Source organism: Macaca nemestrina, chromosome 17 (assembly GCF_043159975.1).
Source record: "Macaca nemestrina isolate mMacNem1 chromosome 17, mMacNem.hap1, whole genome shotgun sequence".
Classification (NCBI taxonomy): Eukaryota; Metazoa; Chordata; class Mammalia; order Primates; family Cercopithecidae; genus Macaca; species Macaca nemestrina.
The window spans coordinates 61,935,729-61,959,822 of NC_092141.1; the positions used below are offsets into that span (position 1 = coordinate 61,935,729).

The window sequence follows — 24,094 nt, forward strand, 5'->3', positions numbered from 1 at the left end:
TTGGAGGAGAGTCTTCAAGTCAGCCTCAGGCCCTTCGTCCACCCAGGCCGTGGGCACCCTTTCCGTGCTCCCTTCCCGCCCCAGCCTCTTTCAGAGACATGGACTGTCAGACAGAGGAGGGAAAGGGACAGTGACTTGTCCCCGCAGCCTCAGCCCCAGCATGGGAGCTGCATGCAGCCTTGGTGACCAACTACCTTACTTATTTACCAACTGGAGACACTGAGGCCTGGGAGCGCGGTTGACTTGTCCCAGGTCATCCCGCTGGTTTAGCCTCAAAGAGGTACCCTTGTCACCACCTCACTGTCACATTAACTTTCTCCCTGGAGGGCTCTGCTATCTCCTACTCTGAACGTCCCTGTCCCCGTCCAGCAGTTCTGTGATGAGCAGGGCTCACAGCTCAGGATCCACACGATGGTGGAGGCCAGATGTGGGCTATGCCCATCTGCCAGCCGCAGGGTCTTCTTGCCTGGTTTGTTCGGAGGGCCAAGGCCTGTGCTGGATGTGGAGCCACCAGCCAGTGGAGAGGAGCTCTGGGTCTTATGGGAGATGGATCTCCTGCCCTCAGGGTGCTCCAAGGATCATTAATTCATTTATTCAGCAAATATTGATGAGCCCTTGCATGCAGCTGTAGGCCCTGGGATATGGAAATGAGAGGACGGACAAGCTCCCTGTCCCCAGGATAGTCTGAGGCTGCAGTAAGCTCTTGGAAAGGATCAAGCTGATCAGAAGGGGGAGCTGCATTGAGGGAAAAATATGGTCAGAGAAGGCCTCGCTGAGGAGGTGATGTTGGTGATGCTGGAGCTCAGATCTGAAGGGGAAGAAGGAAGCAGTCACATATAGAAGTGAGGGAGGGGGGCTTAGGCAGAAGGAACAGCAAGCAGAGAGGCCCTGAGAAAGGAAAGGCTTGGCTCGCTCACCTGCAAGGGCCCCCTGGCTTGACATAGTGAGAAAGGTGTGAAGATGAATTTGAGGAGAGGCAGGGACAGACCACAGGAGACCTTAGATTTGATTCTGAGGGCAATGGGATCTCTTGAGAGGATCCCGAGCAGCGGAGAGATGTGATCTCCTTTTCATTCCAACATGATCGCTGCAGCTGCTGCTGGAGAATTATTGCAGGAGCAAGAGTGGAGACCGGGAAGGTCTGTGTGTCCTCCAGGCAAGAGGCGTTGATGGTGTGGACCGGGTGGTGGCAGGAAAGACAGAGACGGGATGTTTTGGAGGCAGAACAGTTGTGACTTCCTGATGGATGGGATGTCAAGGGCGAGGAAAAGGGAGGAGTCAAGAGTAGCTCCCAGGTTTCTGGGCAACTGGGGGGATTGACTGGGCTGGAAAAGATGGGGGTAGAGGGTGGAGAAGAGGTTTGATGGTAAGAAATCACATGGCCTGGCAAGTATTGTGCAAAGTGCCCATGGGATCCGCAAATGAAGACACTGAGCAGGGTGGGGGTCCCAGGCTGTGGCTGGGGGAGATGCTGGGCTCGGGAGTAGTCATCAGCAGATGGACCTGGTTTAAAGGCACGGCACAGATGACATCCTTGAGGGCGGTGTGCAGGGAGAGGAGAGGAGAGTCAGGACAAAGTTCTGGAGCTCCGCCTTCTTTAGGGCGGGGTCTGTTACCCTCAGCTCTGCTGACATTTTGGGCCAGATAATTCCTTGTTGGGGGAGGCTGTCCTGTGTATTGTGCAATGTTTAGCAGCGTCCCTCAGATGCCATAGCACACCCTGCAGCTTCCTCCACACAAATGTCCCCTGGGGACGAGTCTCCTGGCTGTTTAACTACAGGTGTAGAGGGTGGGGGAGGGGAAGTAGAAAAGACTAGGAAGGAGCCAGTGGGATTAGGAAGAAAGCCGGGAACGTGGGGTCTCAGGTGCTGAGACAGGATCTGGAGAGGGATGGAGGGGCTGGCTGTGTCAGATGCTGCTGAGGGGTTAAGACAAGTGGGGGAGAAGCAGCCACTGGCTTTGGCCACATGGCGGTTCAGGATGTCCCTGAGAGGAGCTTCTGGGCAAGTGAACTCTTGGGTGGGCGGCAGAAAAGTGGGGAGAACAACCCTCTGAGAATGCGGACAGCTTCTGAGCAGCTTTGCTGGGGTGGGGGGCAGCATGGGGAGGGGCATGGGCTGGGAATGGCTTCCCGAGGATTTTAGGTATGGAGGGCCATGCTGGGTGTCTGAGCATTGCCACCACCCGGTGAGTGTTGATGCTGGTGTTTAGAGGGGGAAAGGGTTGGGGTCTGCTGGGGAGCTTGCAGGTGATGGGTAGGGATGTCCAGGCAGGTGAGGGGCTGAGAAAGCATTGGTGGGCTGTGGGCAGGAGGCTGCCCAGGTCCAGCCGGGTGGCGTAGGGGGCTCCTGGTAGGCAGTGTGGGGTCCATCCGCCGGCTGCCCTCTGTCTGCTACTCTGAGAGCGGTGGGCAGGACTGGCCTCTCACCACTCCTGTCTCCCCCAACCCCGTGTCTCCCTGCAGAAAGCGGGCAGCGGCCTGCGCCAGTGGAAGCGGGTGTACGCCGCGCTGCGGGCGCGCTCGCTCTCGCTGAGCAAGGAGCGGCGGGAGCCCGGGCCGGCGGCGGCGGGGGCTGCGGCGGCCGGCGCAGGTGAGGACGAGGCGGCGCCCGTCTGCATCGGCTCCTGCCTCGTGGACATCTCCTACAGCGAGACCAAGAGGAGGCACGTGTTCCGGCTGACCACCGCTGACTTCTGTGAATATCTCTTTCAGGCTGAGGACCGGGATGACATGCTGGGCTGGATCAGAGCGATCCGGGAGAACAGCAGGGCCGAGGGCGAGGTGAGGGCCCGGCCAGCCCGGCAGCCACAGAGGGTGGGTGGAGTGGCCTCTCACCGGCTGTGGAACTGGGATGCCCGCTCTGAGCCTCACTTCCCTCTGCTAGAACGGGGGTCTGACAGGAGTGCACCTCGCAATTGTGTCCCCCTAGGTTTCGGGGTGAGGAGGGTGCACAGGCAGGGCTCACGGAGGACCTGGTGTCCTCGGGTGCGGGGACTGGCAGTCACCATCCTGACCAACCCTAATGATGACAGGGATTATTATGACTGTGTTAGGATGGCCTTGAACAGGCTCTGGCGTGGAGTGGTCAGCTCCAGGCCAGTCTCAGCTTTTCTCAGGAGGCGAGGAAGGCGGGGGCCTCCTATGGAGTGTGTTAGGGCATGAGTATCCCGGCACCAGAACTGCACTGGGCTGGCCTATCTGCTGGCTTATCTGCAGGGGAATGAGCACATTGACCTTGTGAGGAGGCCGGGAGGCTTGGCCTTTGGCCACAGGTGGGCAGGGGTGGAGCCAATGGCCTCGGCAGGGATTTTGGGAGATTTTTTTTTTTTTTTTTTTTTTTTTTTCCGAGACAGAGTCTCGCTCTGTCGCCCAGGCTGTGCAATGGCGTGATCTCGGCTCACTGCAACCTCTGCCTCCCAGGTTCAAATGATTCTCCTGCCTCAGCCTCCCGAGTAGCTGGGACTACAGGCACGTGCCACCATGCCCAGCTAATTTTTTTTAATAGAGACGAGGTTTCACTGTGTTAGTCAAGATGGTCTTGATCTCCTGACCTCATGATCCTCCCGCCTCAGCTTCCCAAAGTGCTGGGATTACAGGCATGAGCCACTGCGCCAGCCAAAGAATTTTTTTTTAATGGCGCCCCTTGCGGTCAGCCATAGCTGCACTCCAGGGGCCTGAGTAGGGATTCCTCCCTGTTTACTTATTTGGCCAGGAACCTGCACAGAAGTGCCTTGAGACACCCACACAAAGTCATGTGGCTGTCCCGGGCCTGGTATCTCTGCCAAGAGGGCAGTGGGCCTGGGCCTGCTCTGGCTGTGGGAGGGGGCGGTAGTGCATGGCCTCTTGCTGAGGACACATCCACCACGCTCTGCTCTCCCGGGAACAGTTTTCCCCACTGCAGGGAGGAAGGCACCTGGAATTTGGGCCTCTTCCTCTGGGGGCCTGGCTTGACTGTCCCCAACAAGGCGTGGTCAGGGTGGTCCCAAGTCACCATCACTATGGCAGTAGCAGCCCCTCCTGGGGGACCTCCTCCATGCCTGCTCAGCGTCTGCCAGGATGGTGGCGAGTGCTGCATGATTCTGCACCCGGCCCCGAGCCTTCCCTGTTAGCCCCCCATGTTTATTACCAAGGAGACTGAGGCTCAGAGAGGCTAAGAGGCTTCCCCAAGGCCTCAGCTGGTGAGAGGGTGCTGGGGAGTCCGGGCCTGGTCTTTCTCACTCCAGGGTCTGGGCTGTCCACCTGGCAGGTGGACGAGAGGGGAAGCAGGGCCAGGGATGAGCCCTGGGGTGGGCTGGCTGTGGGCACTGACGCGGTCCACTCTCTCCTCTCCTGCTTCAGGACCCCGGCTGTGCCAACCAAGCTCTGATCAGCAAGAAGCTTAATGATTACCGCAAAGTGAGGTGAGGCCCAGCCCTCGTGGAGCAGTCCCCTCCGTGGGGGTGGTGGGTGGCTGAAGGCAAAGGATGTCTTCCTGGCCCACCTCCAGGGCCGCCCTCTACTGGGGGAAGGGGGATCCAGGGTCTCCAGGCTGCAGTTAGGCATGGAGGCATTGCCTTAGGGTGGAAGGGAGGTCCTGAGGGGCGGGAGGCCAGGGTGGGTGGCCTGCTTGGCCACCCCAAATGAAGACCTCTCCTCTCCCCCTTTTTCCTGCACAGCCATAGCTCTGGGCCCAAAGCTGATTCCTCCCCCAAAGGCTCTCGTGGCCTGGGGGGCCTCAAGTCTGAGTTCCTCAAGCAGAGTGCGGCACGTGGCCTCAAGACTCAGGACCTGCCTGCAGGGAGCAAGGGTAGGAAGGTGGTCACTGAGACAGGGTGGTGTGTGGGGGCAGGGAGCATGGGGAGGAGAGGGCATGTGTGTGTGTTGGGCTGTGTCTACTTGTGTGTGCCTGAGTGTGTGCCAGGGTTACCCGCTATGTCTGTCTGGGTGTGCATGCCTGTGAGGGTCTGGGGGCTCTCAGGGTCTCGGGGTGGAAGGGCCTGGAGCCTGATTCCCCTCCCTGACATCCCTGCTGGGTGGTCCTCTAATCTCTGCTGGTGTCTCTTCAGGGATGAGAGGCCTACCCTTTCCAAGAGCAACCTTTCCCATATTCACTCACCTTTGACTGTTACAAAGTTCTTACCTGGCTGGCCACGCTGGCTCACACCTGTAGTCCCAGCACTTTGGGAGGCCAAGGCAGGTGGATCACCTGAGGTCAGGAGTTCAAGACCAGCCTGGCCAACATGGCAAAACCCCAACTCTACTAAAAATACAAAAAAAATACCCGAGCGTGGTGGTGGGCACTTGTAATCCCAGCTACTTGGGAGGCCGAGACATGAGAAACACTTGAGCCTGGGAGGTGGAGGTTGCAGTGAGCCGAGATCACACTACTGCACTCCAGCCTGGGTGACAGAGTGAGACCCTGTCTCAAAAAAAAAAAAAAAAAAGAAGAAAGTTGTTCCCTTGGGCCAGCAGGTATGGTGGCTGACCCCTATAATCCCAGCATTTTGGGAGGCTGAGGCTGGAGGATTGCTTGAGGCCAGGAGTTTGAGACCAGCCTGGGCAACATAGCAAAACCCTATCCCTAGAAAATATTTTATTTTTATTTTATTTATTTATTTAGAGATAGAGTGTCTTTCTGTCACTCAGGCTGGAGTGCAGTGGTATGATCTCAGCTCATTGCAACCTCCACCTCTTGGGTTCAAGCGATTCTTGTGCCTCAGCCCCCCTAGTAGCTGGGATTACAGGCATGCACCACCATGCCTGGCTAATTTTTGTATTTTTAGTAGAAACAGGGTTTTGCCATGTTGGCCAGGCTGGTCTTGAACTCCTGGCCTCATGTGATCCACCTGCCTCAGCCTCCCAAAGTGCTGGGATTACAAGCATAAGCCACTGTGCCCAGCCAAAAAAAAATTTTTTTAATTAGCCAGGTATGGTGGTATGAGCTTATAGTCCCAGCCACTCAGGAGGCTGAGGAGGGAAGATTGCTTGAGCCCAGGAATTTGAGGCTGCAGTGAGCTATGATCATACCACTGCACTACACCCTGTCTCTAAAGAAATAAAGTTCTACTGCTTCCGCCTTACAGTTTTGGCCCATGAGGCCACACGGAAGTCCTTGCCTTGCTCTGGGCCTCTCCTTTGGGGTAAGCATCCTCCGTTTCAGGCCTTCTCTCTTGCCATACAGTGTCCCATTAGCCCTGGACATCTGGTTGCTTCTCTGAGGGAGTCCCCATACGTCCAAATGTGTGAATGTGGCAGTGAATGTGTGTGACCCTCCTGGGCACCCTGGCTCACTCTGACTCTCTCTGTCTCCCCCACTTCAGATGACAGTGCTGCAGCCCCCAAAACCCCCTGGGGCATCAACATCATAAAAAAAAATAAGAAGGCTGCGCCAAGGGCGTTTGGGGTCAGGCTGGAGGAGTGCCAGCCAGCCATGGAGAACCAGGTGGGTCTCTGCCACACACCAGGGCAGGCCCGGCAGGGGGAGACCGAGGCACAGAGGGTCACAGCAGAAAGGGACATGGAACCAGCTCTCCACCTCATTGTACAAACACACCTGGGAAAACAGCCTAGAGACGGGAAGGCCCCCGCCTGCCCCGGGCCTCCTAGGGAGGGAGCAGCAGGGCTGAGGCTGAGCCCGGCTCCTTCTCAGACCATGGCGAGGCTTTGGTGTCATTTCTCATTCCCAGACTGGAGGCAGCAAGGGCCTTTTGTTCCCCCCAAGGGTTCCTGGCAGCAGCTCTGGCCCTTGCACTGTCCCCATCTTGGCCTCCTCAGCTCCTCTTGCCCCTGTCCCACCTAACACCCCTCTGCTGTGTCCGCAGCGCGTCCCCTTAATCGTGGCTGCATGCTGTCGCATTGTGGAGGCACGAGGGCTGGAGTCCACAGGCATTTACCGAGTACCCGGCAACAATGCAGTGGTGTCCAGCCTGCAGGAGCAACTCAACCGAGGGCCTGGTGACATCAACCTGCAGGATGAGGTGGGTGAAGCTGGGGGGTCTGTGGAAGGGGGGCCGAGATGGTGTGTGGGTGGTGCTCCACTTGGAGAGTTCTGTGGTCTATTGTGTTGCATGCATTGTGCCCTGTGACATGCCTGGCATTGGTCCAGAACACCAAGATGGGCAAGATGGGACCTGCCCCTGCTGGCCAGCCCAGGGATGGGCATCACCCCAGGCTGAAGCTGAACAAGTAAATGCAGTCATGGCCTGGGGAGCTCTGAGGCAGAGGCTCACAGACAGCAGTTTTGTCTGGGTGTTTAGGATGAGTAGAGTTAAACAAAAGCGGGTGAAAGCCAGGTAAGGGCATCAGGCAGCAGAACGGCTTGCGCAGTGGTGTAGGTGCAGAAAGTTTGCCAGGAGTCAACCAGCTTTCTCTGTAGGGGGCAGAGAGTATACATTTTCTGCTGTAGTTTGCTCTGTTGCCTTTCCCCCTTCTCTTCCTCCTCCTCCTCTTCCTAATACTTTAACAATGTAAAAACCATATGTAGCTCAAGGGCCATCCAAAAGCAGGCTCTGGCTGGATATTGCCTACAGACCATCGTTTACAAAGTGCCGGCTTAGAAAAAGGGGAATCTATGATGTTTTCTAGAATGGCCAGCAATTTGGGTGGCTGCAACATGGAAAGAGAAGTGGCTGATCAGGCGAGATGAGACCAGCCTGTGAAGGGATCTGCACTCACACTTAAGTGTTTCCAGCAGGGCCGGCGATTCTCAAATAGTGTTCCCCAGAGTCCTAGGGTTCCCCAGAGGGGCCTTGGGAGGCCAGGGGCAGGTCAGGACCCCCTATCCTTGCTAGAGCAACCCTGCCTTGCCCTGTCTGTTGTACTGGGTTTTCATGTACAATTTTATTTGCCCAAAGGGGCTCTGGTAAAAAAGATATTTTGGAAAACCATGCATGTGAGCAGCGATGTCCCATGAGTCACACACGTGAAGGCTCATGGAATCCACGAGTCTTCCTGTCCTTGGAGAATGAGGAGCTGAGACAAGTGTATGTGAAATTGCAGACAAGAGAAAAAGATGATCTCATCAGGGACCACACTGTGATGAGGAAGGAGAGGGTGCTCAGGCTGGAGCAGGTGGTGGCTTGAGAGTTTGAGTGTTGGAGGAAGGAATAGGAGGGGGCAGGTGGACAGGAAGGCTGTTGGGTGTGAGACTATGGCATTTTCCAAAACCCCAGTGAGGGCCGGGGAGGGATTGAGGGTTAGGACAGAGAGTGGATCTACCTCCTGGGCTTGGAGGTGGGGAGGGTGAGGCCCCGGGGGGAGAGAGAGGGCATTTGATGGCTTCACTGAAGGCTTCGACCTTGATCTGATGGACAGTAGGGAGCTTTTGATGGTTCTTAAGCTGGGGAGGCATCATGAGAGCAAAGTTCAAGAAAGAGTAATGCTGCTGCTCATGCCCGATGGATACAAATGGAGAGGGCAGGGGCCTGGGGAGAAGTCACTGATCTATGGAAGCGCTAAGGGTCAGGAGGACTTGGTGGTCCTGGGGGAAGGGGTTGGGAGCAACCCTAAGAGTTGGCTGCAAGAGAGGGAGGAAGGAGGGGCGAGGAAGAGCCGCATATTTGAGCTGGGGCTGGTGGTATCTTCCCCTGGCAGAAACCAGAGAATAGGGCAGCGTGAGGAGAGGCGGAAGGGAGGGGCCGTCTCAGGGAGTGGCTCCATTGGATTTGGGGTGTGGAAAGTCCCCTGCATGGGGTGAGGACATAAACAGGTACTAGGCTGAGCATGGACTAGAGAGTGGCATGGGTCCTGCTGCAGCTGGGGTATGGGATAACCAAGGGTGGGCAGCAGAACAGCAGGGGCCACGCTGAGTGGGGCAGAAGGAGAGGGCCGCCTGTGAGGCTGGGGTGAGGGCAGACACTTCACTCTGGAGGAGCAAGAAGCACTGGCCAGGGCCTTGGGTTTGGCAGCTGGGAGATGAGAGGAGCCCACACCTGAGGGCCAGGAGGTAACGGAGTCGGGTGGGCAGGAGCCGCACTGGGTGTGTGTGGGTGTGTGGTCAGCTTGGCCTCAGCCAGGGACGAGGAGGCCATGCTGGCAGGCAGCTGGTCCAAGCCAGGGCCAGATGGGGGCGTGCCAGGTGTGCTGGGTGTGTTGTTTTGTCTTGGGTATCATTGCATCATTTGTTGTGGGTGGTGCTGGGAGTAAGTGTAGCGGGGGACGAATCTAACCCCTGGTGAGCCTGCAGGAAGTGTATTTTTTATGGGATTGTCTGGCGTTAAGCTAAGGATCCATTGTATTGAGTGTGCGTACTGCTGTGCTGTGTCTCTTTGTTGGGGGTATTAGGTCGCTTTCTGGGCCTGAGTTATTCTGAGCCGTTCCCAGTGAGGCGGCTGTGCCTGACTTGGTTGCATTGTGGGGTGATGGTGCCCCCTGGTGGACAGAAGGGACAACGACCCGGCCGTTCGTTCTTGCACTCAACAACCATTTATTTTGGAGTAGGGTTTCTCAACCTCAGTGGACATTTTGGGAAGAACAATTATTTGTTGTGTGGGGTTTCCCTGTGCATTGGAGGAAATTTGGCATCATCCCTGGCCTCTATCTACTAGACACAAGTGGCACCTCCCAGTTGGGAAAATCAAAATGGCTCCAGACATTGTCAAATGTCCTCTGGGGGTGGAGTGGGAGTTTTGGGGACAAAATTGCCTCCTTCTGTTAGAACTACTGATTTAGGGCCATGTAAGTACCAGGTTAACTGTCCTAGCTAGGTGATAGGAGCACAGTGGGAAATGAGACAGACGGGATCCTGGCTCCTCCTGGAGCTTACAGTCCTGCGGGGAGACAGACATGGACACGGAAACAAAAGCAGAAAATAATGACAAACTGGGTTAAGTGCCACGAAGGAAACAAAGTCAGGGCTGGGGTGCAGGTAACAGGGCAGTGGTGAAGGTGGCTGCTTTAGCTATGAGGGTCAGAGAAGGCCTTTCTGAAGAGCGACTTTTAGGCGTGGATGAGGAGCCAGTCATGTGGAGGCAGGGAGGAAAGTTCTGGTTGAGAGAACCAGCACTTGCAGAGGGCCCAAGACAGGAAGGAGCCGGCATGAATGACTGCTGTGTCACACATGCTTAAACGGTGCCCAGTGGAGGCGGCAACTGCCACTCACTGTGTCCCCACAGTGCCTGGGACTTTCTGTGGATGGGGAGGTGATGGAGCCCACAGGCTGGCAGGAGCAAGGAGGGGCTGGGGCCAAGTGTGAGTGTGGGCACAGGACCTCGCTGGGGTCTCAGTTCTGCTTCCACTACCCTGATGAGTAGAAAGCTTGGTCTAAGTGGGTCCCAGGGAGGGCCTGGTGGGCTTGATTGGGCTCTGGGGTGAATGATCATGAAGGCATGGGCATCGGGCTGGGCCTGCCTGTGGCCTGACATCTGACCCCTCCCCCAGCGCTGGCAAGACCTCAATGTGATCAGCAGCCTGCTCAAGTCCTTCTTCCGAAAGCTGCCCGAGCCTCTTTTCACTGATGGTGAGTAGGAGGTGAAAGTGGGGGTGGGGAGGGGACATCAGTCTGTGCCGCACCCTGACCCCTACTTTTAGATTTGGTTTGTTGGTTTTACTCTTTTTTTGGAGACAGTGTTGCTGTGTTGCCCAGGCTGCAGTGCAGTGGCGCAATCTCCGCTCATTGCAGCCTCAAGTTACTGGGCTCAAGCGATCCTCCCACCTCAGCCTCCTGAGTAGCTGGGACAACAGGTGAACACCCAGCTAATTTAAAAGTTTTTTTTTTTTTTTTTTTTTAAGAGATGGGGGTGTTTCTCACTATGTTGCTCAGACTGGGCTTGAACTCCTAGGCCTGGGCTCAAGCAATCCTCCTGCCTGCACCAGCCTCCCAAAATGTGGGGATTATAGGCATGAGCCACCACACTGGCTTTTTTTTTTTTTTTTTTTTTTTTTTTTTTTGAGACGGAGTCTCGCTGTGTCTCCCAGGCTGGAGTGCAGTGGCGTGATCTCGGCTCACTGCAAGCTCCGCCTCCCGGGTTCACGCCATTCTCCCGCCTCAGCCTCCCAAGTAGCTGAGACTACAGGCGCCCGCCACCACGCCCGGCTAGTTTTTTGTATTTTTAGTAGAGACGGGGTTTCACCATGTTAGCCAGGATAGTCTCGATCTCCTGACCTCGTGATCCACCCGCCTCGGCCTCCCAAAGTGCTGGGATTACAGGCTTGAGCCACCGCGCCCGGCCTCACACTGGCTTTTTTTAAAAAGAAAAAAACAAAAAACAAAAAACACTAAAGCATGTAAAAAAAAAAAAAAAAACATAGATTGTACAGATGTGAGTAAAGAAAACAGCACAGGACGCTGTGAATCTCCTGCTCCCTTTCACGGGAGGTTGTGGCTAACACTTTCTGAGCATTAGTGTGTGCCAAGCACAACTCCCTACAGCAACTCCATGAGGAAGGTGCTATTGTCTTCCTTCTACAGATGAGGAAACCGAGGCTCAGAGAGGTTTAATGCCTTGCCCAAGGTCACACAGGTTATAAATGGCAGAGCCAGGATTCCACTGCAGGCATCGGGCTCCAGAGCTAAGCTTTGGCCGTTTGCTGAGCTGCTTATTCACAGTCTGTTGTGTTTCTCTCCTGGCCCTCTTCTTGTATGCGTGGCAGAGATACACACATGCATGCGTGGAGTTTGGAGTTGGGTGGGTTCAGGGGTGTGCTGGCAGATGTTTAACATCTATCTCTGGGGGAAAAAAACCCTAATGCCTAGCGTTTTCCAGCTTCCATGGTGCAAATACCCCTACCATGGTTTATTTTGAGCCACCAACGTGATGTCACCAACATGGAATTGGGAAGGGAGGCACACGGTCGCTCTCAGGAGCCAGTGTGAGCGGGCTCCAGCACACCACTGGTTGAGTTGTTTTTAACAAAAGCGAGTTGTAATTCTGAGATTCATTCGTGTTAGTGCAGAGCGCTCTGCCTCATTCTTGTTTTAAATCAGTCACATAGAATTTCATGGCTTGAATAGACTACAATTTCTTTAAGTACTCCTCTATTGATGGATATTTAGGTTGTCTTCCAATGTTTGCTATTACACAACCTGTTGCAATGGCTTTCCTTGAATAAGTCCTTGCACGCCTGATCTGTGCTCTCCAAGGAGATTCTTAGATGTATAATTGCTCGATCAAAGTCCTGGTGAATCTTTCTGAGAGCTAACGTCAATTGCATTCTGAGAAAGAGGCCCTGGTTTAGACTCCCACTAACAATGTAGGAGTCTGTCTCTCCACATCCCTATTAGCATTGGATATTATAACTATTATTGTTATTTAAAGGCCAGGCACGGTGGCTTACCTCTGTAATCCCAGCACTTTGGAAGACTGAGGTGGGTAGATCACCTGAGGTCAGGAGTTCAAGACCAGCCTGACTGTGTTGAAACCCCGTCTCTACTAAAAATACAAAAATTAGCTGGGTGTGGTGTTGGGCACCTGTAGTCCCAGCTACTAGGGAGGCTGAGACAGGAGAATTGCTTGAACCTGGGAGGCAGAGGTTGCAGTGAGCCAAGATTATACCACTCCACTTCAGCCTAGGTGACAGAGCAAGACTCCATCTCAAAATAAATAAATAAATAAAATAAAGTAAAAATAAAAATACTATTGTTTGACACAGGATCTCGCTCTGTTGCCCAGACTGGAATGCAGTGGCGCAATCATGGCTAACTGCAGCCTCAACCTCCTGGGGTCAAGTGATCCTCCCATCTCAGCCTCCTGAGTAGCTGGGACTGCAGGTTTGCACCACCACACTCAGCTAATTAAAAAAACTTTTTTTTTGGTAGAGGCAGGGTCTCACTACGTTGCTCAGGCTGGTCTTCAGCTCCTGGTCTAAAGTGATCCTCCCGCCTCGGCCTCCCAAAGTGCTGGGATTATAGGCATGAGCCACCTCACCCAGACAGCTTTGAATATTACTAATATTTTAAACTTTTGCTAATCAGATAAGGGAAATGGTATCTCATTATTGTTTTTATTTTCATTGCCCTCATTACTAGGGAGATTAAATCTTTTTTCATTACTATACTGGCTGTTTCTATTTTCTCTGCAATCGCTTGATCAGACCGTGTGCCCATTTTTCTGTTGGGTTATCTTTTTCTCATGTTGATTGTGGGAGACAAGCTCTTTGTGTATTACACATATTAACCCTTTGTTAGTTTTTGCAAATATTTGCTTTGGCCTGCCATTTGCCTTTTCACTTTGCAGTATGGAAACTGAAAACACATTTTTCTTTTCTTTTTGAGACGGAGTTTCACTCTTGTCACCTGGGCTGGATGCAATGGTGCGATCTCAGCTCACTGCAACCTCTGCCTCCGGGGTTCAAGCGATTCTTCTGCCTCAGTCTCCCAAATAGCTGGGATTACAGGTGCCCACCATCACGCCCAGCTAATTTTTGTATTTTTAGTAGAAACGGGGTTTCACCATGTTGGCCAGGCTGGTCTCGAACTCCTGACCTCAGGTGATCTACCCTCCTTGACCTCCCAAAGTGCTGGGATTATAGGCGTGAGCCACCACGCCCTGCCTAACAATTTTTAATTTTAATTTTATTTTTATTTAATTTTATTTATTTTTTGAGATCTCACTCTGTCACCCAGGCTGGAGTGCAGTAGTGCGATCTCGGCTCACTGCAACCTCTGCCTCCCGAGTTCAAGCCATTCTCCTGTCTCAGCCTCCCAAGTAGACAGACGCCTACCACTACACCCAGCTAATTTTTATATTTTTAGTAAAGATGGGGTTTTGCCACATTGGCCAGGCTGGTCTTTAATCCCTGACCTCAAGTGATCAGCTGATGCGCCTCGGCCTTCCAAAGTGCTGGGATTACAGACGTGAGCCACTGTGCCTGGCTGAAAACAATTGTTTAAAATGTGACCAAAGCTGTTCATCTTTTCTTCATGGATTCTGCATCTCATGTTTAGGATGGCCTTAGGATTACGAAAATATTTTATTTTTTCCCCAGTGCTTTTATAATTTTCACGTTTGACTCTGCCGTGTGACTGCTTTTGTGTATTGTGAGCTAGAAATGATCCCCCCCAGACGGTAGCCATTTGTCCCGGGGACATCTTTTGAGGCCCCCATCCTTCCCCCCGATTGGAAGTGCTGCCTTTATCATATAGTAAATATCCACATGGCCCGCTTCCCCCCTTTCTAGCCTTAACATTGCTCTGCCTTTTCTGCTGTGCCAGCCGGCTTCCGCTGTGCCATCCGTTCGGGATGTTTCAGTCTCTGGTGGGGCAGATCCTCCCACACTACTCTTTCTTTAAAAACGATTCCTGGCTTTCTTTGTGCATTAGCTCATCCAGATGAATTTCAGAACAGGCTTATCATCTTCTAGTTTTCAAAGGTCCCCGTGGACTTGTTCTGAAGGGAGTTGGGGGAATCCTTGGTGGAGGCTGTCTGAAGCCCCTCCTCCTCTCCAGGTGTCCTTCTCTTCTGACCTGCTATACCTTGGTGTCCATGTCCTGGCGATGGGGGCAGGGACCCCTTTTCTGGGGTCAGCATGCAGCTCAGATCGTATCGCCTCCCAAATGAACACACCTGGGCCTCCCCAGGTCAGATGCACACCCAAGTGCAGCTGTGGTGGGTGTATTCACATATGCAAGAGGCTGTGGAGCCCCCAACTGGAGTTCAAAACACAGCCCTTCCAGCAGGGCCCTTGGCCCGGAGAACAGGGGAAGGCGCTGCCACCACCTCTCTAAAGAGTCTCCGCTGTGTTCTAGACAAATACAACGACTTCATCGAGGCCAACCGCATTGAGGACGCGCGGGAGCGGATGAGGACACTGCGGAAGCTGGTAAGGAGAGAGAGGTGCTGCCAGGCATGAGGTGGGGTGGCTGCCCGAGCACATCTCTCCCAGGAGGTGGGGAGTCCGGTGCTGCCTACGACCCCTGTGGTCTTGGAGAAGCCCTGCTCCACTCCGGACCTCAGTTTCCCCATCCATACAAGAGAACGGGGGGTTAGAGGGTAGATCCCAGACTCCCTGAAGCATGGTAGTAGGAACTCTTTGGGGCATGGTGGTGACGGGGGACAGGGGGAGGCCCTCATAGCCTGTCCCCATGCCCCTCTTCTCTCCTACTCAGATCCGGGATCTCCCAGGACACTACTATGAAACGCTCAAATTCCTTGTGGGCCATCTCAAGACCATCGCTGACCACTCTGAGAAAAACAAAGTGGGTAGGGGTCCTGCATGGAGTCTAGGGGAGGCAAGCACAGGACTTACTGTGTGGGGACCCTGAGCACGCGCTGAGCTCCTGCAGGTCCAATAACTCAGGCCCCTCTAGGCACGCCCTCTTCCTATGACTGCTCCATCCCCACCCTGCTCCTACATACTGGCCAGTGCTTTCCCCCAGAGAGCCATCTCCTGAGTTTCTGAGAGCTTTCCAGAGGCAGGGAACCCTGGCCCCCATATCCGATGCACTGACATCCTCTGACTTAGCTCAAGTCCCTTGCATTGCATTTGCCTCATCAAACCTCTTATGCCTTCTGGTTCTGCAGTGGCGAAAATGAGGCTCCAGAGTGATAGGATTATTTTTTGTTTGGAGATGAAGTCTCCCTCTGCCGCTCAGGCTGGAGTGCCGTGGCGCAATCTCCGCTCATGGCATCCCTCGCCTCCTGGGTTCAAGCGATTCTCCTGCCTCAGTTTCCCAAGTAGCTGGGATTACAGGCACCTGGAAGTGATTGGATTTTTTCCCCAGGCCTAAAATAACCCCTGGGACCTCCAACATGTTTCCTGCTGCAGGGTCTCCCACTGCTGGCACTGACCACTCAGGGGTGCCCTGTATAGGTGTGCAGGTTGAGCACTGCTCATGGCTGCTGGGCCTGGGAATGAATGGGGCTGAAATCTGGCCTGTGCTCTACTCATCAAGCATCTCCATGCCCATACAAGGGGGTGTCCACCCTCTAAGCTGGGGACTGGTGAAGATGTAGTTGGGGACAGAGGCCTCAGGGGCCCAGAGTGAGGGAAGACTGAGTTCAGGATGTTGACCATGACCTGCTTTCCCTGCTGCCCAGATGGAACCCCGGAACCTGGCCCTGGTCTTTGGGCCGACACTGGTGAGGACCTCCGAGGACAACATGACAGACATGGTGACCCACATGCCTGACCGCTACAAGATCGTGGAGACACTGATCCAGCACGTAAGCCCCTGTTCTGAGGGTCGCCCGGCAGCCCCTGGGGCCCAGGCCGTGTTCCTCTGAACCCCTCGCTCTTGCTCAGCCCCTCACTCTTGCTCGAGCCCCAGGAAGGGCTTGGCAGCTTTAGACCATGCTGCTAGGGTGGTATATACTCCTCCAAAGTCATGGGCTGCATTTCAAGGCAAGACAGGAGTGGATCCTGGAATCCCTGCTGCCCTGGGACGTTGGGTCCCCAGCCGGAGAGTCAAGAGGCCCCCGAGCATCCAAGATGCCTGGGAGAGGCAGAGGAGGAGGAAGGGCAGGGAAGGTGCTATTGATGGAGGGCGGAAGGGGCAGCTTCAGAAGGTGGCCCCTGCAGAGGTGTCCTGGCAGACACGAACAGACGGGAGCCAAGGTCTCACCTGACATCAGGAGGCCCTGGCTCTAGTGACTTTCCCTGCTGGCCCCACTGAGGTTTCGGGGAGATAGTGGTGATGTCCATGGTAATGAGGGGTGGATGGGATAGGGCACAGGGCCTCGGCCTGAGGCGGGATCCTGCACCAGTGCTTGGCATGTCCTGGGCTGGCCACTTCCCTTCTCATGACTTCCTGGATGCCAACAACCCTGTTCCTGTAGGTTCTTGTTACTGGGCATGGGCGGAGGAGAACCCAGAGTGGCCAGCAGAGGGCGCAGGAGGCCTTGGTCTTCCAGAGCCCACCCCTAAGGCAGTACTGCCGCCTTCTGGGGCACACGTGGATGTTATTATGAATCATATAGATTTTCCATTTCCAATTCTTGTTACAGTCCACAAAGGATGGGAACAGAGCCCCTCCTGCCAGGGGAAATAAGACTGGCAGCTGGTCAGAGGAAGGGAAGCCTTAGCCCCAAGTCCCCTAGACACTTTAGGGAAGGAAAGCTGGGCCCTATTACCCTCATTTTACAGAGGAGGAAACAGGCTCAGAGAGGCAAAGCGACTTGCTCATGGTCACACAGCTAATAAGTGGCAGCCCAAGATTTCAAGCCAGGTCTGTCTTACCAAAGCCTGTGCTTTCCTCTCCCCATCAACCCAAAGGGCAGACTCCCGGGTCCCTCCTTGAGCTGGCCTGGGAGGGAGGGAAGGGGCCAGGGGCAGGAGATGAGGCGGTGTGCAGCTGAGCCATGCTAACAGTCTTGCCTGCCCATCTCCCTCCTTCACTGCATGCTCAGGGCTCCGAGCCACGGGAGGGAGGATCCCAGCCTTCTGCATCCGGACACTGGGAACACCACTCCAGAGCTGTCTGGGAGGCCAGGGCCGCCCCACAGTATCAGGATTCCTGATGAGGACTTGGGAAAGCTTAGCTCTCCAGGGCACCAGGGAGCCCTGGAACCTCCTGTGAGGGTGTGTTTTGGGGGCAGCAGCAGTGAAGAGTGGGTGTCTGGCCCTGTGCTCCTGGAAGCCTGAGGCCTGAGGTCAGCTGAGGTGTCAGGAACTACAGCCTTCAGGGAGGAAGGAGGCCAAAGCCCCAAGATGGGAGTCTCTGCTCTGGGCAGGGTGGAGAAGGTGGAGTTTGTCTCATTTAGCACTGACGCTAGTGCCTGGCACACAGTGGACACTCAGTGTTTGTAGAGTAAATAAATGAATGAGTAAATTGCTAATTGAGGTTATGTCAGGCTGGGCTTTTCTTCCTCTTTCTCTCTTTCTCTCTTTTCTCTTTCTGTTTTTTGTTTGTTTGTTTGTTTGTTTGTTTTTTGACAGAGTCTCACTCTGTCGCCCATGTTGGAGTGCAGTGGCGCAAATATGGCCCACTTCCAGGCTCAGGCGATCCTACCGTCTCAGCCTCCTGATAGCTGGGAGTAGAGATGCGCACCACCACACCACCTGGCTAATTTTTGTATTTTTCTTGTAGAGATGAGGTCTTATTATGTTGCCAGGGCTGGTCTTGAACTCCTGGACTCAAGCGGTCCTCCCATCTCGGCCTTCCAAAGTGCTGGGATTATAGATGTGAGCCGCCGCGCCCGGCCAGGCTGGGCTTTTCTACTCAGAGATTCATTCCCGAGAACTAACTGAGCTGGTGGTCTTCCCTTCGCTGCCTCCTTGGCATTTGAACGTAATGAGCCCTGGATGATTGTCGAGGGAATGAGCCACCCACTCTGCAAGCCCTGAAAGCCTACGCACCCACGTGTGCCGCCTCTGTCTAGCCTGGAGGCTCCATAGCCAGGGCAGTGCTGCTGTCACTTGGGGCACCCAGACCAGTCTTCAGGTCGGAAAGAGGGTGGCAACTGGGGGGTAAAGAGGAACAGCAACTTGCCCAGGGCCACACAGGAAGATAGTGGCAGAGCAGAGAGGAGAGCAAACCCCGGTGTCCGACCTCACAGCGGGTAAGTTGCCAGCAGCCCCTGCCTGTGTTTACGAAGTCCAGTGGAACCCAAACAAAGATCAGCCCAGGGCATTTGCTCAGGGACTCACTCAGCAAAGGCAGCGATACCTAATGTTTCTCAGCCTCAGCACTAGTAACCTCTGAGGTCCAGATAAGTCTTTATTGTGGGAGGCTGTTCTGTGTGTTATAGAACATTGAGCAGCATCGCTGGCTTCTACCTGCTAGATGCTGGGAATGTCACCCTAGTTGTCACAATTAAAAGTGTCTCCAGACATTGCCAAATGCCCCCTGGGGTGGGGGGATTGATGGCGGTGGCTCTGGGGCCAGCCTGCTCCTATGTGCTGTGTGGCCTTGGACAAGTTCCTTACCTGCTGTGCTTCAGTCTCCACATCTGTAAGGTAGAGATGACAGTTTGTTTACTTCACGTCGTTGTGAATGTCTGCTAAAGCACTCGCCGCGGTGCCTGGTAGGTCCTAAGTGTTGTGTGAGAATTGACTGTCATCCTCTTCGTCGTGGTCATTATTCCACACCAGAGACAGATCCCCATGCTGGGAACACGGAGATGAATGGGAGCCTGCTCAGAAGGAATGGGATGAATGGGAGCCTGCTCAGAAGGAATATTACCAGTAAAAGCTGCGTCTCTTTGTGCTCTGGGCTATGCCCAAGGAAGCCCCAGAGAAGGACCCACCCTGGCCCTGGGTGCGGGGCTGGGGTCGTAGTCAGGGAGTTCTTGAACTGTCTTAGAGCACCATGATGAGAACTTAGCCAGGCAGAGCAGGGAGAAAGGGTATCCCAGGCGGAAAGAACAGCACGTGCAGAAGCAGGGTGGCAGGAACTAGTGTGGATTCCTCTTGAGAGCCGTGGCCACCCGGGCGCTTCCTGTAGACGCCGTGGTTTGCAGAGTACTTCTGGGCATCTTCAAACGCGAGTTAAAGGCTGGCTTCTTTGGGCTGATCCTCAGGCTCCCGCTGGTCAGCCTGTCTCTGGAAGCTGCACTTTTGAATAACGGTAGCTCACATCTATTATACATTAACAATGTGCTGCACTCAGTGTTTTCCATACAGTATTTCATCTCAGTCCTCCTCAGGCCTAGAAGGAGGTGCTCACATCATGCCCGTTTTAGAGATAAGTAAATAGACTTACAGAGGGAAAGTCACTTGGCTAAGGTGAACTTGAACCAAGACGACTGACTCCAGAGCTTCCATTTTTCTTTTTCTTTTCCTTTTTTTTTTTTTGAGACAGAGCCTCACTCTGTCGCTCAGGCTAGAGTGCAACGGCGCAGTCTCCACTCACTGCAGCCTCTGGCTCCTGGGCTCAAGTGATCCTCCCACCTCAGCAACCCCAAGTAGCTGGGATTACAGGCGCACACCACCACACCGGGCTAATTTTTGTATTTTTAGTAGAGCTGGGGTTTCACCATGTTGGCCAGGCTGGTCTTGAACTCCTGCCCTCAGCTGATGCACCTGCCTCAGCCTCCCAAAGTGCTGGGACTACAGGTGTGAGCCACTGCGCCCTGCCAGAGCTTGCATTTTTCTTATCTTCCTTCGCTGTCTTCTCTTGTATCTCTTTCTTGTTTCCCTTCTGGCCTTCCTGTGCTGTTTTAGTTAATCACATGTCAGATCTAAGCGATAATAACCGAGGCTCATGGCGCATGCTCAGGCAAGTCCCCTTGTTTCCCCTCTGCTCTCCCCTCCCCCAGGTGCCCACTCTTTGTTTTTTTTTTTTTTTTGAGACGGAGTCTCACTCTGTTGCCCAGGCTGGAGTGCGGTGGCGCGATCTCGGCTCACTGCAAGCTCCGCCTCCCGGATTCACGCCATTCTCCTGCCTCAGCCGCCTGAGTAGCTGGGACTACAGGTGCCTGCCACCATGCCCGGCTAATTTTTTGTATTTTTAGTAGAGACAGGGTTTCATCGTGTTAGCCAGGATGGTCTCGATCTCCTGACCTCGTGATCCGCCGGCCTCGGCCTCCCAAAGTGCTGGGATTACAGGCGTGAGCCACCGCGCCTGGCCGGTGCCCACTTTTAATAGGCTAGTATGTGTCCTTCCAGGACGCCTTCCACTTATTGTAAATGCATGGCTATCCTTAATGTATATAATATTCTTTGTGTGTTTTAAGTCTACATAAATGAGATTGTAAATTGCCTATTCTTGTTCTTGCATAGGTGTTGAGGCGGGTAAAGGGTAATTATCTTAATTTTTTATTTTTGAGATGGAGTTTCACTCTTGTTGCCCAGCCTGGAGTGCAGTGGTGCAACCTCAGCTCACTGCAACCTCTGCCTCCCTGGTTCAAGCGATTACCCCGCCTCACCCTCCTGAGTAGCTGGTATTACAGGGGCGCACAACCATGCCCGGCTACTTTTTGTATTTTTAGTAGTGATGGGGTTTCACCATGTTGGCCAGGCTGGTCTCAAACTCCTGACTTCAGGTGATCTGCCCGCCTCGGCCTCCCAAAGTGCTGGGATTACAGGCGTGAGTCACTGCACCCAGCCTGTCACTGTCAATTTCTAATGCTTATCAGTTTCTGTGTCTTCCTTCCACCACATCTAAAAGCCAAAAGTGGTGGGGTGTAGTGGCTCACGCTTGTAATCACAAAATCTACAATTTTTTTTTTTTTAATTAGCTGTGCAAGGTGGCACATGCCTGTAGTCCCAGCTATTCAGGAGGCTGAGGTGGGAGAATCTCTTGAGCCCAGGAGTTCAAGGGTACAGTGAGCTAGGATCATGTCACACCATTCCAGCCTGGATAACAGCGAGAGACCCTGTCTCAAAAGTAAACAAATAAATAAAATAAAAGCCAAAAGTGTCTTAGTTATTTCTTGGGGCTTGCCGAAGTTCATCTCTTTACTTGCTCAAGTATTCAGTTAAGAGAGTCTTTGTGTAGTAAACTTCCTGATGTCTCAGGATACCTTTATTTCAAGGCCAGGTGCGGTGGCTCCAGAAAGCAGGAGGTTCACTTAAGTGGTGATTAAAACAATCTGTGGTATGCCTGTAATCCCAGCACTTTGGGAGGTGGAGGTGGGCGGGTCATTTGAGGTCAGGAGTTGAGACCAGCCTGGCCAACATGATGAAACCCCATCTCTACTAAAAATACAAAAATTATCCAGGTGTGGTGGCGTGTACCTGTAATCCCAGCTCCTCAGGAGGCTGAAGCCAGAGGATCGCTTGAACACAGGAGGCAGAGGTTGCAGTGAACCAAGATTGACCACTGCACTCCAGCCTGGGTTGCAGAGTGAGATTCTGTTAAAAAACAAAAACAAAAAAAGCATTTAGCAGGGTATAAAATTCTAGGTTCCTTCAACACATCGAAACTTACTTTCTTGTCTTCTTGTGTCTTGCTGCTGAAAGTTCCAAGTACCTGTGATACGTGTTCATTTATAAGCAATCTGGCTTTTTTTTTTTCCAGAAAACTTAGAATTTTATCTTCAAGATTCTCAAATTTTACAAAATATATTAAAGTGTGGGGATCTTTATTTTCTCTCTTGTTTGGCCTTTATGAGAAAGCTCTCGCCTCCTGCCCCTCAGGAAAACTCCAGCACCTTTCTCCTAGCATTTTCCTTTTCTGGGCTGGGTATGTGACACCCCTGTTGTCAGTGTGGCACCCATGGGTGGCAGGTGGCATGGGGCATGCTTGGCTGTTACAGCCATGGACCTGGCCAACACTAAGAGCACTGGTGCCTCCCTGCCCCCTGGCTCGCTGTGAGGAGTGTACCACAGGGGTGTGCCCAGGACAGTGTTCAGAGAAAAGTAAAAGTGAAGCTCTCCCTGAGCCTATCTCCGGTCTGAGGTCGCCCTTCCCACTCCCGGCCGTGTTTCCTCCCACACTGGGGTCCCACCTTTTCTCTCCCCTAGGGTTTTTTACAGTCTGTGGAGTCAGGTTTTAGGGTCCGTCAAGCTCCCTCTGAGCCCTCTTTTGCAGCCCCGCCAGCCTGGGGTTTGTGGAGAGAGAGGCGCCCCTTGCCGCCTGAGCGGGTCCTCTGGAAGGAGCAGGTGGAGGAGACTCTTCTTTCCCACGCTGATTTCATCCCTTCCTTTTGTCTTCTCTGCAGTCAGACTGGTTCTTCAGTGACGAAGAGGACAAGGGAGAGAGAGTAAGTGATGCGGGCCAGGCTGGTATGGGGGCTGGTCTGGGGTAAGCCCCAGTCCTTGGGGGTGGGGTGGGCAGTGAGACTTAAGCTGGGGAAGGTGCCTGTCCTTGAGGCTTCCCCAGTCTGATGGAGCAAACACAGACCCACTCCTCAGGAGCCCGTAGTCTGATAGAGAGGCACAAAGCTTGCCTTCAGGAGTCCCCAGTCTAACTGGGGGAGATGCAGACCTTGCTCAGAGGGAACCCAGTTCAGGAGTAAAGTCAGTTCCGCCCTCCAGGCTACTGGGAAGGACATAGGTTGGAGGAGTTCCAGTCTGGTGTGGGAGACACAGCTCCTGCCCCCAGCTGAAGGGGCCACTCTGGCCTTCATGGTTCCGAGGTATTGAGGAAGGTGCAGAACTATCTAATAGGGGACATATAGGAATCATCCTCGGCTGATGAGGGAGATGGTCCCTGCCCCAGTGAGCCCGGTCTGATGGAGGAGACACGGGCTCCGTCATCAGGACACCCCCCTCTGGGGGGTCGGCAGCGCAGCATCCGAGGGCATGCCAGCTGACCCCTCCTCCTGTTCGCAGACCCCTGTGGGCGACAAGGAGCCTCAGGCAGTGCCCAACATTGAGTACCTCCTGCCCAACATTGGCAGGACAGTGCCCCCTGGCGACCCGGGGTCAGGTGAGCGCAGGGGCCTGGGAGTGGGGAGGTGGGAGGGTGGACACTACATTCCTGCGGGCCCCAGATGCCTGGCCAGATGCCCAGCTTCCCTGCGCCACCCCAGCGGCCCCCCCGCCCCGCCAGCCACCATGGAGATGGAGCTGTTGGGGGCCTTCTCCCTCCCTGGGGAAGTCCAGCTCGCCCCGTGCCCGCCTCCTGTCTGCGCAGCTGCCCCGCCCCGGGCAGGGTCGGAGCTTTGTTCACCCTCTCTCACTGGTTTCTTTCCTCAGCCTTTAATTTCTCACGGGCTGGCTGTGTCCTTCTGGGCATGTTCCTCTTTTTAATTTTTCTTCCTTTTCTCCTCGCACCCCCGCCTCTCCCTCCTCCTCTCCCCGTGCTCTCCTCCCACCCCTTCCTCTTCTCCTCCCCGTCCCCTCCTCCAGCGGACCTGTTGGAGATTTAAAGGGTACAGTGCGGTGTTGCGGCCTCGGTCACTAACAGTGGCGGGTGATTATAAGAAGGCTGGGTGGGCACAGAGGCAGGCAGAATGTCCCAGGCTGTGAGGACCCCACGCTGACATGCCAGTTACCCCTGCTTGTTATCAACTTACCCCAGCAGTCCACACCCCTCCCATCCTAAAGCGCCTTCTCAGGAGGAAGGAGGCACTCACTGGGCCCAGGGCCCTCCCCGTTGCCTGGACGCCTGGGCATCGGATTGCTGCCCTCCTGCAGTGCCACAGACGCTGCGGCCTCTCTGTGCCAAGTGTCACCACTGCTGGTCATCTGGGTTGGGGACCCAGGCTCTCTGGAGACCAGCGATGCCACGCCCAGAAGCTTCTCTTTATCTGTAACTCCTGCCTCAGTCACCCCAATGGGCCGCCTCTTCCTGCTTAAGAAACCGGGGCCCTAAGTCATGTTTGCAAGGCCTGCGGCCCTCTCGTGGCAGAG

At 54.3% G+C, this 24,094-nt stretch overlaps 1 protein-coding gene across 7 annotated transcripts in view; it reads left to right on the forward strand.

The window, feature by feature from the left end:
- Positions 1–24,094, forward strand: part of LOC105472281 (Rho GTPase activating protein 23) — a 95,281-nt gene that overhangs the window by 58,285 nt on the left and 12,902 nt on the right. For 6 of the 7 annotated variants that reach the window (XM_024789894.2, XM_011725386.3, XM_071083037.1 and 3 more), the window contains 11 exons: positions 2,465–2,782; positions 4,340–4,401; positions 4,657–4,787; positions 6,301–6,422; positions 6,802–6,957; positions 10,358–10,436; positions 14,664–14,737; positions 15,024–15,113; positions 15,955–16,080; positions 22,459–22,500; positions 23,072–23,168. In XM_024789894.2, the coding sequence (XP_024645662.1) occupies positions 2,465–2,782; positions 4,340–4,401; positions 4,657–4,787; positions 6,301–6,422; positions 6,802–6,957; positions 10,358–10,436; positions 14,664–14,737; positions 15,024–15,113; positions 15,955–16,080; positions 22,459–22,500; positions 23,072–23,168 (1,297 nt within the window). The remainder of the gene's footprint in view (positions 1–2,464; positions 2,783–4,339; positions 4,402–4,656; positions 4,788–6,300; positions 6,423–6,801; positions 6,958–10,357; positions 10,437–14,663; positions 14,738–15,023; positions 15,114–15,954; positions 16,081–22,458; positions 22,501–23,071; positions 23,169–24,094) is intronic. The other variant, XM_071083036.1, reaches the window with a different exon arrangement.